The 15,882-nt window shown below is 41.5% G+C and overlaps 1 protein-coding gene across 1 annotated transcript in view; it reads left to right on the top strand.

The window, feature by feature from the left end:
* The window catches only part of ABCB1 (ATP binding cassette subfamily B member 1), a 97,667-nt gene extending 84,238 nt beyond the window's left edge, over positions 1–13,429 (top strand). Inside the window, exons 24-28 of the mRNA XM_026018666.2 lie at positions 1,959–2,115; positions 2,598–2,795; positions 8,981–9,187; positions 11,870–12,016; positions 12,827–13,429. Coding sequence (XP_025874451.2) covers positions 1,959–2,115; positions 2,598–2,795; positions 8,981–9,187; positions 11,870–12,016; positions 12,827–13,030 — 913 coding nt within the window. The 3' untranslated portion in view covers positions 13,031–13,429. The remainder of the gene's footprint in view (positions 1–1,958; positions 2,116–2,597; positions 2,796–8,980; positions 9,188–11,869; positions 12,017–12,826) is intronic.
* The last annotated feature ends 2,453 nt before the right edge of the window (positions 13,430–15,882 follow it).

Here is a 15,882-nt window from a genome sequence, read left to right as displayed (position 1 = left end):
ACATGGGGGAGGGGAAGAAAGGCAGACCAAGAAACAGACGCTTAACTATAGAGAACAAATTGATGGTTACCAGAAGGGGGAAGGAGAGGGGATGGTGGAAATAGGTGATGGGGATTAGGGAGGGCACTTGTGATGAGCTTTGAGTGTTGTATGGAAGTGTTGAATCACTATATATTCTACACTCAAAACTACTACTACACTATATGTTAACTCCCTGGAATTTAAATAAAAACTTGGAACTTAAAAAATAATAATAAAAGTAAAAAATACATAAAAATAAAATAATAAAAAGGCATATTGAGAAATCTGTCCAGAGGAGGGCAGCTGGTGTGTTGAGAGAGAAAGGAGTTACCAATGAAGCAAAGGGCCTTTTTAACAACATTCCAGTTAAGGCCTGTATTATGTAAAAGGATGTACATTTTTCTTCTGTTTGAAAAAGAACTTTTTAACAATAGGCTTAGTCAAAGTTGCTACTTCCTGAAACAAAGGATGGAAGTCAACTTAGGAAAAGTGCCCAAGGAACAAATATTGAGAGCTGGACTTCTTGATAGCCTGTAGAACCCTTCCCAGCTTTAAGCCTCTATGATTCCCATGGCATAGGTTAAACATGTGGATGCATTTTGAGAGAAGCATATCTGTCTCTATAAGGAACTCACTCTGGGACACCTGGGTGGCTCAGCGGTTGAGCGCCTGCCTTCAGCCAGGGCATGATCCTGGAGTCCCAGATTGAGTCCCACATAGGGCTCCCTGCACGGAGCCTGCTTCTTTCTCTGCCTATGTCTCTGCCTCTCTCTGTGTGTCTCTCATGAATAAATAAATAAACTCTTAAAAAAAAAACTCACTCTTTGCTGTACAGCTCACATGTTTTCCAAGAATCCAATGTAATTTCAGCACTACTGCCTATATCTGTTATTTTAATAGTTGACATGCAATATTAAATTAGTTTCAGGTGTGCAACATGATTCAGCTTCTCTATATATTATACTATGCTCACAGCAAGTTCAACTATCATCCCTTACCATACAATGCTATTATAATATTGACTGGATTCCCTATGCTGTACCTTTTATTCTCATGACTTATTCATCCCATAACTGGAAACCTGCCTCTCCCACTACCCTTCACCCATTTTGCTCACCCTCCTCTCACCCACTTCCCCTCTGGCAACCATCAGTCTCTTCTCTGATTTATAGGTCGTCTTCTGCTTTTTGTTTATTCATTTATATTTTTCGATTCCACACAAGTGAAATCATAGGGTGTTTGTCTTTTTCAGTCTGACTTATTCCACTTATAATAATATCCTCTAGGTCTATCCACGTTGTCACAAATGCCTACATCCGTTATTGATGGCCACAATCACACTACATAACAACTAACCACTGAACCCCAGTGACATACAATAACAAACATTCCTATTTGCCCACAAGTCTATGGGTCAGGTGGATGGGTCTGCTGATCTGGGTTAGACCTAGCAGATCTCAGCTAGGCTCACTCATATGTGCAGGGGACTAAAAGCTAGTTGGCAGGGCCCACACAGCTTGCCTCCCTCTGTGCCTTGTCTGCTAGCAGGCTAGCTGGGCTTATGGTAGTGGCAGAGAGAGAAGCACACAGGCCCCTGAGTCATAGGCTTAGGACTGGCAACCATCACTACCACCACATCCTGTTGGGCAAAGCAAGTCACAGGCCAACCCAGATTCAAAGGTTAGGAAAACTAATTCCTCTTCTTAAAGGGGGAGCTGCAAAGTCACATTACTAGAAGGTGAGGATACAGAGACAGATGAAAAATGGGGCCATCTTACAATCTGTTACACTGAGGTGAACTTTATGAGGAAAAGTGTTTATTTGTTTTGTTTTTTAACTTCTGTTTTTAATTGATACAATGCTCTCTAGTTGTAGAACTGTCCGCTGTCTAGCATTATAATCTTAACTCTACGCATGCTTTGTCTTTGTTTTTGCAGGGTATTCTCAGCTATTGTCTTTGGTGCCATGGCAGTGGGGCAGGTCAGTTCATTTGCTCCTGACTATGCCAAAGCCAAAGTATCAGCAGCCCACGTCATCATGATCATTGAAAAAAGCCCTCTGATTGACAGCTACAGCCCTCACGGCCTCAAGCCAGTGAGTTTGATGTTTTGATGATATGATATATTCCTAACTGATAAGTACAAGTATTCTAAGAGGAAATTTAATAAAAACCTGTGGCTTTTTTTTATTTGCTGGTAATAAAAAACTTTCTAGATCATGAGATCATTTTAATAAATGCTAATAATGTACATTTACATCCCATACTTTTGTAGAACAAGGCTACAGGGAGATAGAAATACTGCCCAATTTATAAGCAAATCTTGTTAATTAGATTTTATTATATGTAGGTCACTGTATTCTTGGGGAACATATTTGAGTTAGCTCATTTGTATTAACAATACGTGCTATAAAAACACTGACTCTTAGATCTTATTTACTGCACTCTGGCAGTTACAAATGCAGCCTAATTGTAATACAAGTTCACTGTCTTTTGACACCTGGTGGTAGAGGGGGTTTGCTATACAAAAGTTTGGGGATTGTAATAATCATTTTTATTGTTACTATTCTGATTTTAGAATACGTTGGAAGGAAATGTGACATTTAATGAGGTCGTGTTCAACTATCCCACTCGACCAGACATCCCCGTGCTCCAGGGGCTGAGCCTCGAGGTGAAGAAGGGCCAGACGCTGGCCCTCGTAGGTAGCAGTGGCTGTGGGAAGAGCACAGTGGTTCAGCTCCTAGAGCGCTTCTATGACCCCTTGGCTGGTTCAGTGGTGAGCACACTTTCTTACCTCATTTTAAGTTTTTCATCATGTAAATGCCTGGATGTATTTAATTCTTGACCCTAAGCCACAGTTTTTCCAACCTTGAAATAACAGTCTCAGGGAAATTCTGACATCCTAGATCAGGGCTCCAAGCTATGTCTGCAGCCAGAGGCAGCTTCTCAGGCCTCTCTCTCAAACTTCCCCTCCACCCTCCTTTGCCAGCAGCCTGTTATCATCTGTCTCCTGAGGCAGGGCTGGAAGGGGAAGTGGAGACTGAATACAGGCTATCTAGGAGATCAAAGGTGAAAGAAAGAATAACAATAACAGCAGGTTGAGTGGGGAAGCAGAGTCCAGGGGAGGGGTTTGAGAAGGGGAAATCTGGAACATTTTTATGACAAAGGATAAGATAAAATCATTGAGAGGGTATTGAAACACCTCCTAAGGAAAGAAAACAACAACAACAGTGAGATCAACAGATTTGGGAAGCAGATAAAGAATATAGAGGGATTCCCTTTTCTTTCCTGAACTAAAAGAATAAATGGTCACATTTATTAATTTAGCACTCAATAGTCATTTACTGAGTGCCTGTCAGAGACTATCTTAGGTACTGGGGATGAGATAGGAGTCATGAAGGGAGCTGTGAAATGACTACAATGGAGAATAGGAAAAGAATCAAATTAGGAAGGAATAAAAATGTTTATTATATGGGTATTTAGTTATTGGTTGTTCTATGAGGTGCTTTTAAAAAAAAAATTAACAACAAGGGTGCCTGGGTGGCTCAGTCAGGTAAGCATCTGACTTTTGATTTTGGTGCAGGTCATGATCTCAGATCATAAGATCAAGCCCCACATCAGGCTCTGTACTGGGCATGGAGCCTGCTTAAGATTCTCTCTCTCCCTCTCCCTCTGCCCCTTCCCCACTCCTCCCTTTCAAAAAAAAAATTAATGACTAGAATGGTGTGAGCACTAACCAAACAGAATGGATACTTGCTCTGTACATATTGATGCCCCAGTTCCACATGGAATCCACTTGAATTAATGACCATTGTGAAAATAGAACTTACAACCTGTAGTCCAGGGCTCTTTGAAAATTCAGTCATGCTGGGGCAGCTAAGCATCTGCCTTCAGCTCAGGTCATGAACTCGAGGTCCTGGGATCAAGCCGCATATCCAGCTCCCTACTCACTGGGGAGTCTGCTTCTCTCTCTTTCTCTCTCCCCCTGCCCCTCCATCCTGCTTGTGTACTCTCTCTTGCTTACTCTCTCTCAAATAAATAAAAAAAATCTTTAAAAAAATTAAATTCAGACATGCTTACTCATAGATATTTTTTATTGTATTCTACTCAGTCTGTTTCTTAACACCTACATAAGCTCTGTCCTTTATTTTTACTTTCTTGTTTTATATTTTCTGTTCTGATTTTATGCTTCAATTTTGCTATTAAAGTTTGAACAGAGGACTCTAAAGGTAGAGACAAAGGAAGCAATTACAGAAGGATATGTTAGCTCTCAGACACTGATTATGGCCCCTAACAGGTGTTGAGTAAGCAATGTATTAAATGTTGATCTTTAATGAATTATAGGTTATGTCTGCGCTCAAAGACTCTAACTGTGGAGATGGGACATATACTTCCATGAGTATAAAAGAAGGTAGACCTAGAGATGGCTCTTAAGGGATGAGTAGAGCTGGTTGCATGAGGGTGAGAGTGAGCATGCAAGATATCATTTGATGCAAGAGATAATGTGAGCTGTGGTTGATAAGTTATTTGCTCCCAATGTCCATATAACCTCTTTTTGTCTGAAATAGCAGATTTAATGAAAGTTGTGATTTTCACACTTTTAAATTATGACCCATTTAGGAAGAGCAAAAAATAAAAAAGAAAAGAAAAGAAAAAAAAAACTCATGGCCTCCTCATTGTACTCATACTCACATGTGTTAATTTAGTACTGCTACTAAAGAGAATTAGCCTACACCTTCCAGATTTTGCACAGTGCATCTCTCTGGTAGAACCACAATTACTTCCAGAACCAGAAGGGAGTCTGGGAAATAGTTTTTAGCCTTCCACTCTGGTCATATATGGAAGGGTATACACAGAAGAATATGGAAATGAATGCTGAGTGCACAGGGCAAAAACCATCTCAAGACAACTTAAAATGCATGGGAAACAAAGTGTCCTTATCTATTGTAGGAACACTATTGTCTGCTCCTGTACATTTGTGCTAGAGCTTTGAAGTCCTGCCAAGTGGTGCACAGTAGCCAAAATTCTTAGCCAAGTGTCCTCAAGAAACACTAATATGTGTGCCAAGTTTTGTTCATAAATATCAATGAGTAACCCTTAAGAACTCAGTTAGTAGGTGACTTATAATTAGTTCTCACTGTCATGTAAAATATGAATGCGGATTTGAGCATGATTGCTCATAAGAACCGCGAAAGGATGTGATCCTACAGTCAGGAAATCCTCATGATCATCAGTGGGCCTTGAATTGTACTTTGTGAAATAGTGACCAGAGCTGTGATTCTCAAAATGATGTGTATCAGAAGGGCTTACAGAGCTACTAAAGAACACAGCCACCCTGGCTCATTCCAATCAGCCTATTAATTTTTACAATTTTCCTAGGTGATTCAGATGCCAACTATAATTTCAGAACCATTGAAATGATAAATTGGAAAGATGTAGATTAAATTGTGGAGAGTCTTGAAAAATGAAGCTACTGAATTGTACAGAGTGGGTACTTCAAGTTTTGTGGGGCCTGCAGGTTATATATACATTTTTAGAGACTTGACTTAAAAGAATACAAAGAAATTAGGTACAAAAGTGAATATTTACTTCTAATAAAACAAATCACAACAAAATATTGAAAATGTAAAGATCAAGTCCCTTTTCTCATTTAATTACTTGAGAAAGAGAGAGACAGCATGAGCGAGTGAGCGAGCATGAGTGGAGGGAGGGGAAGCAGACCTTCCCCCTGAGCAGGGAGCCTGACAGGGGCTCCCTCCCAGGATCCCAGGATCTCAGAGCTGAAGATAGACGCTTAACTAACTGAGGCACTCAGGTGCCCCTAAGGTCTCTTTCCTCCTTAAGCAGATACATAAAATCACCTAGAAGAGCTTCCTGACTGCAGCCTGTGCCCCCCACTTTCCCCCCACTCAGAACACAGTTCAGCTGCCAGCAGTCACCTGCAATTCAGGACCCTTGAAGATGAACTTCATTAACATCACTGTTAAATCACTTCTGGTCTGAGTCTTCTCCCGTCTATCACATGCACCATTGGCAGAAGCCTGTGGTCATAGTCTGGTTATTACCTGGCAGGCGCTTGAGCTAAGTGGGGCCTTCCTCTGTGAGGGAGGATACAGAATATCTTTCAATGATAAGGTCGTGTGTTACCAAAACCCACCCTGTAGTGTACACATTCAATCCCAGCTCCCCTAGTTACTGTGTGATATTGTGCAAATTATTTACTTCTGCTCATCTTTTTAATCTGCAAAATGGAGATTAAAACCACGCCTGCCCCAGGGGCACCTGGGTGACTCCGTTAGTTAAGCACCTGGCTCTTGGTTTTGGCTCAGGTCAGGATCTCCTGGGTTGTGAGATGGAGCCCTACGGTCAGGCTCTGAGGTCAGCATGGAGTTGGCTTGGGTTTCTCTCCCTCTGCCCCTCTGCCCACTCACTACACACTCTCTCTCAAATAAATAAATAAATCTTAAAAAAGAAAGCAAAACCATACTACTTCACTAGGACTGTTGTGAAGATCAAACAAGAAAATGCATGAGACATGCTTATCACAGGACTTACAGTCAGTGCTCACTAATTTATCTGTAATCATGATTTCAGAGTAAATACATATAACAGAGTAGTACATATTTAACATATGATTGTGCTTATGAAGGAAGCAGCACATTTAACAATCTAGAATAGAGATAGCTGGCCATTTAACCTGATTTTACCTTATTATTACCAGTGTGTTTACTTTCCTAGTTAAGTTTTATGTAGGCCAGTATCTTTGGAACAGTGTTTTCTGAATCCTCAAAGTTCCTTGGTCTTCCCTCAGACCATCACTCATGCCTCAGCCCAAGAACCTCTGCACTGATCTCTTTCACATTTGGGTTTCTAAACCTGTTTTCTCTACAGAGAGGATGCTTCAGCTAACACAGGTTTTAAGTGTTTGCAATTCCAGCATATCATGTGGGAATGATGAGGGCCAAGATATACAGCGTGATAGAGAGAAACTCCTTAAAACCTGATGGGATGACTCAAATTTGTCTAATTAGATTAGTTTGGCAGTATCTGTTTCCCTCCCAGGAGCATAAGCTTAGAAAAAATTAAGCTACTCCTTTCCTGAAACTTCCATTTCTCAAGTACAGTGTTCCATTTAACAAGATCTGCTGTTTTGCCACATCTTTGTATGATTTTTACTGCCTCTCTCCACCCTCTACTTCCCACCTTCACTTAACACTATAAGGATGCCTGCAACATAGATGCTGGAAGAGTCTCCATGGCAACTGGGCTCAGTACTAATAAGGTCATGGCTGTGTTTTCTATCCCTGCACTTGGCAGCTTCACAAACAGAAGCTGGGTTCCTGCAGCAAAGACTGTACCTTACCCCTGGCCAGCTGTCTCCCAGGGGCACCCAGCCAGGCACATAGGATCCAAAGAGTATATATAGCTCAGTAGACACTCACCAGCACTATGGGAAAAGCCTGCAGCTGAGTCACTTGCTTCTTTGGAGGGGATGAACTAGCTCTCTCACTTGAATACCAGAGTTCTCTAGCAAAGTAGATCTTTTGGGCAGACCTATGTGGATCAGAGCAAGGCTGTAAGGGGCACTGCCTAGGCTCTTGCACGGTAACCTAGAGAGCCAGGTCACTGGAGAAGAGGCAGTTTCTCCTTCCTACTCCTTTGGCCCAACATTGTAGATGTCTGTCCAACATTTCATCTGCTCAGCCTGCATCCGTCCACTGTAGTTTCAGTTACAGCCACACAGAGTTAACCAGTCTCTGACAGTCTTGAAGCACATGCTTGGTGCCCAGCACTGTGCTGAGGGGGGTCTAGATGAAATCTCATTCAATTCTCAATTCTATGAGTTTAGGAATTATTATCATAATTCTCATTTTATCCACAAAGTAGCTGTCAGAGAAATTAGCTCATTTTCCCAAGACCAACAACTACTTAGAGATACAGCAGCCATCTTCCCACACTTATTTCTATTCTGTTTAACTGCTATATCCCATTCTTCTAAATTTTTTTAAATTTTTATTTATTTATGATAGGCACACAGTGAGAGAGAGAGAGAGAGGCAGAGACACAGGCAGAGGGAGAAGCAGGCTCCATGCACCGGGAGCCTGACGTGGGATTCGATCCCGGGTCTCCAGGATCGCGCCCTGGGCCAAAGGCAGGCACCAAACCGCTGCACCACCCAGGGATCCCTACATCCCATTCTTCTAAAACCTGATTCTTAGAAACCTGACCTGCAGACCTCTCATGTGCTCACAGTAATTACTGATTTCTAATCTTAGCTAATTTTCTTGTAAAAAACTGATACATAAGAATAAGGATGCTAGCAAATTTAGTGCCATAAAACAACACAAACTTACTATCCTACAAATTCTGGAAGTCAGATATCTAGAATAGATTTCATCAGGCCAAAATCAAAATGTCACTAGGGCTGTGTTCCCTCTGGAGGCTTGAGGGGACTGTTTTCTTTTTCTAACTCCTGGCCCCTTCCTCGATCTTCAAAGGCAACAATGACTAAATGAGGCTTTGCCATATTGCACTGCTGTAAGTGTCCTGCCTCTGTCTTGCACAGCTAAGGACCCTCAGGAGTACATTGGGCCTGCCTGGATAATCCCAGATCATCTTCTTGTTTTGAGATCAGCTGATGAACAACCTTACACCTTAATTCCCTTTGACATTATATTCTCAGAGGTTTCATGAGTTAGAACGTGGATATCTTGGGGGGTAGGCATGATCCTACTTACCACAGCATATATCGGAAACCAGGGTTAAAGCAGAAGAAATGTGACAACTTATCAGAGCATACAATTATGACCTTGTTCAGTTAACTTTGACAATCCAAACTCAACAACAACAAAAATATTGTCCCATGGTAACCTGACAATTTTAGTGTATGAAATAATGGCAGTGATTTTGCTAAGTTAAAAATGTGCTGGTCATGAGTCACCCATGAATTCTTGTTTTCAGCTAATTGATGGCAAAGAGATAAAGCACCTGAATGTCCAGTGGCTCCGAGCACACCTGGGCATCGTGTCTCAGGAGCCCATCCTGTTTGACTGCAGCATTGCCGAGAACATTGCCTATGGAGACAACAGCCGGGTCGTATCACATGAAGAGATCGTGCAGGCAGCTAAGGAGGCCAACATACACCACTTCATCGAGACACTCCCTGAGGTAAGTCTTTCTCCAAAATAGGAGCCCAGGAGCCTGTGGCAACCTCCCCGGCCTACACTTTGATTTCTAAAAGGCAGGTTTTCCAAACTTGAAGAAAGTGAGAATACACACCTGTGCACAACATCTTGCCAAACTTCCTAAAAAAAAAAAAAAAAAAAAAAAATCTTGCCAAACTTCCTATGCCCATTTGATACTATGCTTGCCTGACCACCTGACTGGCTCTTCCTGTGAGCAAGCCTGATGGAAAAGCATGTGGTTGCAGGAAGCCTTTCCCTCTAAGCCCAAGTACAGGCTCTGTAGAAGTAGGCATAGCCCCCTACCCTCATTCCTCTCCCTACCTTCCTTCTGCCTCTTTGCTGCTCTCTCCCAAGCTGCAAGCCTACCTCTGTGTTGGGCCAGGCTGGGTGGCTGAACCCATGTCAAAAAGAAGGCTCTCCCTGAATAGAGCTGAGCCCTGTGGTATCATGTAATCCCTCATCTTTGCACATTTCATGGCCTCCAAGCTCTTATAGGATTGATTGCCGAAATCTTCCTTTGGGGCTCTCTGAGCTATTGTCCTTGGATGCCCTCTGAATTCTTCCCAGGAAGTTAAATAAAAGGAACCCTACCCTCCCTAAAGCCCTCCCTTTAGATCCTGTGTTTTGAAGTCACCTTGAACTGGCTTGTCTACACCATGTCCCATCACCGCTAGTTACTTATAAGGAAGCACCTCTAAAGAATAAAGCTCAGTAGCCTCAAACCAGTAGGGAAGGCAATTTCCTTATGTGTAAGGATGGCAATACCAACTGGCCCTAACTCTTTCCCAAACTTCCTTTTTCTGAGGCTCTTCTTCTGATAACTGCAGCCCCCACATCACAGACCCCCAGGAAGAGGATTGTCCCTTTCCCCTCCTTTCAACCTTCTTGCCCAGCTGTGGATAACCGGTCTTTCCCAAGGCTAGAAAACTTGAAAGACATAGCTTCAATCCCCTTTACTAATGATCTCAAAATATGGGCATGCACCATCACATTACCAGCTAAATCAGAAGCATTGGAGGTAGAGTCTAGCAATCTGTGTTTCGATAGCCCATACCAGGCTACAGTTTGAGAACCACTGGGCTGGAGGTTAACAGAGACAAACACAGAGAGTAAATATTAACTAGCTCATTAAATATACTCCTCTGGCATTCATTTGTCTACCACAAGGACCCAGCCCTTCTGGGCTCCTGGTCTCTGTCACACAAAGCACACCTATAGACATCATGATTCTTTTCCTCAATGTCTAGATGTGGAAACAGAAGGCAGAGCCCATTGAGTCCTGTTCTCTGCCCAAGGACCCACTTCTTTACCTGAGCAATTCCTACTAGGATTTCCCTCACCCCAAAGGAGGCTAGTCTGGTGACCCACTTCCTTCAACAGCCCTGCCTCTACCTGCTGCAACAGGATCAGATTGTCTTGAGGATCCCTACACTTATGTGGAACACATGTCAGTGTTCCCGCCTTCTGAGGGACCTGCAGCCCCGGGGCGGGCGGGGTGTGGGGGTGGGGGAGCCAGTGGAAAGCATCTGCTGGAAACTCAGGTGGGATCCTCGGACTTTGCCTGCAGGTAGACATCTCGGTCTGAGTGCCACTGAACTAGGGTGACAGATATAGCAAATAAAAATAGCCAATCCTATATAGAACATGAATTTTTAAGTCAAACCCTGATTGTCAGAATCAGATATACTTCCAGTCTGGCAAGGGCCTGAAAATTATGATAGTCTTGTTTTCTAGGTTACATATGCTGTTGTGTCTTGTCCCTGCTCTCCGCTACATAACCTTTTAACTCGTGCATCATCCTGTTGAGTAGTAAATGACAGTTGTCTACTGTGGGAAACAATATGTGAAGAACTTTGGGAAAACTCTAAAATAAAAAAAATTAAAAAGATATTTTAGCTTTTAAAGTTAAGTATCAGAATGGAATTCATTAGCAGCCATTAAAATTATTGAAATGTTAGGCATAGTTTTATAAAAACAGGTACCAGAAGATTAGCATCCCAAGAATTTCTTCCCTTCCTGACTTTCGTGCAGAGAGCACCACCTGCTGGTTATAAGTAAAATGAACTTCATTTATTTTTTGCATTGCCTATTTGAAGTCTGATTTCTTTCCTGGAACCAATCTTTGTCCCAAATATAATGAAACCAGGAGCCTGGAAGAGACTAACATTGTAACAGTAGTCTTCCTCATAAAGATATTGACTTGTTTACACTGAAACATGGCCTCTTATGCCCAAATGTCTATTTTCTCCCTTTTTTCTTCCTTTTTTTTTCAATTTTTAGAAAATTTTTTTTTTTAATTTGATAGAGAGCGAGAGCGAGCACAGGAGAGCAGGGGCAGAGGGAGAGAGAGAATCAGACTCCCCACTGAGCAGGAAGCCAGACATGGGGATCAGTCCCGGGACCCTGGGATCATGACCTGAGCTAAAGGCAGACAGTTAACCGACTGAGCAACCAGGCGCCCTCCAAATGTCTCTTTTCAAGAAGAGAAGTCAAAACTGCCATGCAGAGCTATTTTTTTTGATGTTTAATCCTCTGTGAACCCATTCTTAGCTTCTGAACCTAAACTTTTTTGTGTGTTTATGGATGTGATTAACCTGTTTTCTGTGAGCACACTCTTTTTTTAGGTTATCAGTTCTCCATTTCAATAACAAAACCCTATTCACAGAAATACAACACCAGAGTAGGAGACAAAGGAACCCAGCTCTCTGGTGGCCAGAAACAGCGCATTGCCATAGCTCGCGCTCTTGTTAGACAGCCTCATATTTTGCTTTTGGATGAAGCTACATCAGCTCTGGATACAGAAAGTGAAAAGGTAAGAATTTAAATTGGATTCAGCATGCTTGAATCGGTTGTCCTTCAAAGGTTTAAATAAATGCTTCGGTCTTTCACGGAAGAGAACAAAATTCAGTCCAGATATGTTGATTGTTACTTATGTCAGTGTTCAACAGAATGTAGACCCTTTCTGTAGCTGTTATTCAAGAGAACTAAGACAAAATAAGGGAAATTAGTCTTATAGCACTTAGGCTCCAAAAAATAGCCCGGATCACCTTATATTGACCAAAGATGCTGTGTTAAGGAGGTCACTTTCCCATTCTACTGGTGGTATCTCCTCAGCAACTATATAAAAAGCAGGAGCTTAATATACTGTAAAAGATGACTGTACCCGAAGATAAATATTAGTAATCATTTTCAGTTTGAGCAAAAAGTTCACTATTCGAGTATCTGAAAGACAAATTCATTCTGAGCTATACCCTGTCTTAAAAATACCAAATTCAAGGAGGCTGTGTTCAGCTTGTGCTCACTCTCCCTGAATTTGCTGTAAAGCTGGACTGAAGCGTGGCTCTGGAGGTGTTGTGTGGGTGGGCACAGCAGTAAATGTTTTTAAATGATTGAACAGACTGTGTTTATTGTCATAACTTTGAGAACAGATGACCTCTGCCTCAGAACTAATCCAGACTACGATTCACTTATCTCCTGTTATGACAGATTCCTTGCTTTGTCAATTCTATTGTATTTCACTGATACCATCCTTAAAGAAGGGAGGATGATTATGAACCTTATTATGGAGGAGGAAAGGAGAGGACTGTTTTTATCAGAATTAATTTATGTGGTTATTGGTCAGGTTGTCCAAGAAGCCCTGGACAAAGCCAGAGAAGGCCGCACCTGCATTGTGATCGCCCACCGCTTGTCCACCATCCAGAATGCAGATTTAATAGTGGTGTTTCAGAATGGCAAAGTCAAGGAGCATGGCACACATCAACAGCTGCTGGCTCAGAAAGGCATCTATTTTTCCATGGTCAGTGTCCAGGCTGGAGCAAAGCGCTAGTGAACTGTGGCCATATGAGCTGTTAAATATTTTCTAATATTTGTGTTAAAACATGGCATTTAATCAAAGTTAAAAGGTGAGCACTTACTGGAAAAACTATGTAGAACTACCTGTTTAACATTTCTTGCTGCAACTGAAGATCGTTCCACCAAGTTCAGAGTCTTCAGATTTTATAATTAAAGGAACCAAAAGAAACATTATCAAATGGAATAAAATACTGGTGTTAACTGCATTATAAAATTATAGAGTAATTCAAAGTAGATTTTGTTAATAAATTGTATAATTTTTGTTTATATTTTATTTGTAACTTACTGCTTTGCTGAAAGATTATAGAAGTGGTAAAAAGTACTGAATGTTTGAATAAAGTGCTAGCTATAATAAAACTAAACTTTTATATGACGAGAGTCATCTTGTCTAAAATGCCTATAAGTATATCATCTCTCAAATGAAATATTAAAGATTACTAATGTATTTTTTTAAAAAAAGCCTTCTTTAAAAACTCCCATTAATTTTTGTGAAAATGGTTAAATAGTGTAAATAATTCCCATTGTATATGTTTTTTCACAGTGGGTCCTAAGGAACCACCGGCCCTCATTCTCTGTGGACTTGATCCTGCTGGTTCTTGTGTTTCTACATTATGACAGCTCTCAAACCAACTACACATATCAATGCAGAATTTTAGGGGTGGGAGGGTGGCACAGGATACACAGGGTACAGCATATACTCTGCTATATGTCAAATATTTGCGTTGCTCTTATAAAGGGCTCTTACAGGATCTTAATATTTCTGCACTTTAAAAAATATAATAACTCTTTTTCTATTTTGATAATGAATCACTTTTCCCAATAATTGGTCTCTTCCAAAGCTGACTCTTCTAGTGGCAGATGTATGTGAATGAAAAAAGAAAATACCACAAAGAATGATACTCTGACTACAAACAAATAAATAAGCCCAAAAGCACTACAAACAAGATTGAAAGACACAAGCTAGAGTTGTATTTGCCATATTTATTGTAAACAATTGATATCCTTACTATCTAAAGAATTTTAAAAAGAAAAAAAAAAATGCTACCACCACCAAAGAAGAAGAGGCAAAGGACATGATCAGGTAGTTCCCAAGGAAGAAATACATTAGAAAAATAAAGAAGTGCACAATCTCAATAATGAAAGAAATGTAGATTAAAAGAAAATACCCTGGAAGAGTAATAGCAGCCTCATGGTGAAATAAGATGTCCTGTGTTTTTGTCCTTACCCCTACCCCAACAACAATAATTTAGCAGCCATCCACAGACAGAAGTGCCTCTGTGTGAGCTGTGGGATCTAGCACCAGAAGCCAAGGGTCCTGAGGGAAGTCTCACCCACCTGTGTGTCACATAATAGGTAGACAGACCTTGGTCCTGGCTATGGATGGTGGCCTGTGAACTGGCTCCAGGCCCTCTCAGTCCCAGTTCTAGAAAACACTGTGGTAAACAGTCACCTATGGATGACACAGCCTTTGTAGAAGTCCAGGAGTTCAGAGAAGAAGTTCCAGAAAAAAAGAGCAAAAAGAATACTAGCTTGAATGCATTGGAGAGGGTAAGAGGAATAGCTTGACTTGTCCCACTCCTCTATCATGGCAACACAGCTGAAGGCCCAGGAGAGAGCTTAGCCCCGACTTCTGTTGTGGAGGGAAGTGAAAACAGGAAGGAGTACCTGGCTTCCCCAGCTGTGCAGAATGCTGCCAAAAAGGTTTATTTTCCTCATCTAGAGGACTGGATTTTGAGATGCATGACTTTGAGAGGATGTGGGAAGAAACTGGGAAAGCAGCAGATTGGACTCTTGAGAAGGCGTTGAAGATACATGGATCCTACCAACTGTGTCATGGACTCTATCAAGAAACTTGGCTGCAAGCCACAGGGAAAACCTTGCCTGCAAATTCCCCCAACTGGCCCATGGAGCACCCCAGCACTCAGTGTTCTTACTGATATACACATAACCTCTGCCCAATCCTGTGGTAGTTTTTTGTACAAGTTCCCAAAGGTGGCAGCAAGAGCAGTGGCAAGAGCAAAAGACTTGGCAGACAGCTAGTGAGCACACACAGAAGGCTGGCCCAAGTCTGCAGGCCAGGGGAAGGCCACAGACTTGAGCCTTATTGCTACCTTTGGTAAAACAAAAGGAAGGCAATCACTACATGGCCTGGTATAGAGTCAAGAGAAGGCACATAAGCTTAAGGTCTCTTCCAATAAGGGGAGCAAGAAGTGTGGGTCACTTTTATTCATAGAGGGTCAGATGAAACCTTCAAGTTACTAGCATAGCTGATGGGAGATATTTCTCTCCTGAAGCCACTGAATAGACTGGAGGTGACTGCTACTTCACATGGGAAGACAGTGAGGCAAAACTTCACGGAACATGAAAAAATCAAGGGAACATGACACAATCGATGGATCACAATAATTTTCCAGTAACTGACTCCATGACATGGAGCTCTATGTTTTATCTGGTAAAGAATTCAAAATAGCTGTTTTAAGGAGACTTGATGAACTTCAAACAACACAGAAAGACAATTCAACAAAACCAGGAACACAGTACAGGAGCAAAATGAGAAGTTTAACAAAGAGAAAATTTAAAGGAACAGAAATTCTGGAACTGAAGAAAACAGTGAATGAGATGAAAAATGTAGTAGAGATCATTAGCAGAAGAATAGGTCAGTCAGAAGAAAGAGTCTGTGAGACAGAAGACAACAGCATTGAATAATCCAGTCAGAGGAGAACAAAGAAAAAAGAATGGAAAAGAGTGAGGAAAGCCTGTGATCCATGGAATACCATTGAAAGAGCCAGTTTCTGAATTATTGGAGTTCCAGAAGGAAAGGAGAAG

Source organism: Vulpes vulpes, chromosome 7, assembly GCF_048418805.1.
Source record: "Vulpes vulpes isolate BD-2025 chromosome 7, VulVul3, whole genome shotgun sequence".
Classification (NCBI taxonomy): Eukaryota; Metazoa; Chordata; class Mammalia; order Carnivora; family Canidae; genus Vulpes; species Vulpes vulpes.
Note: the sequence above shows the minus strand (reverse complement) of the source record. Positions and strands in the feature narration are given on the sequence as shown.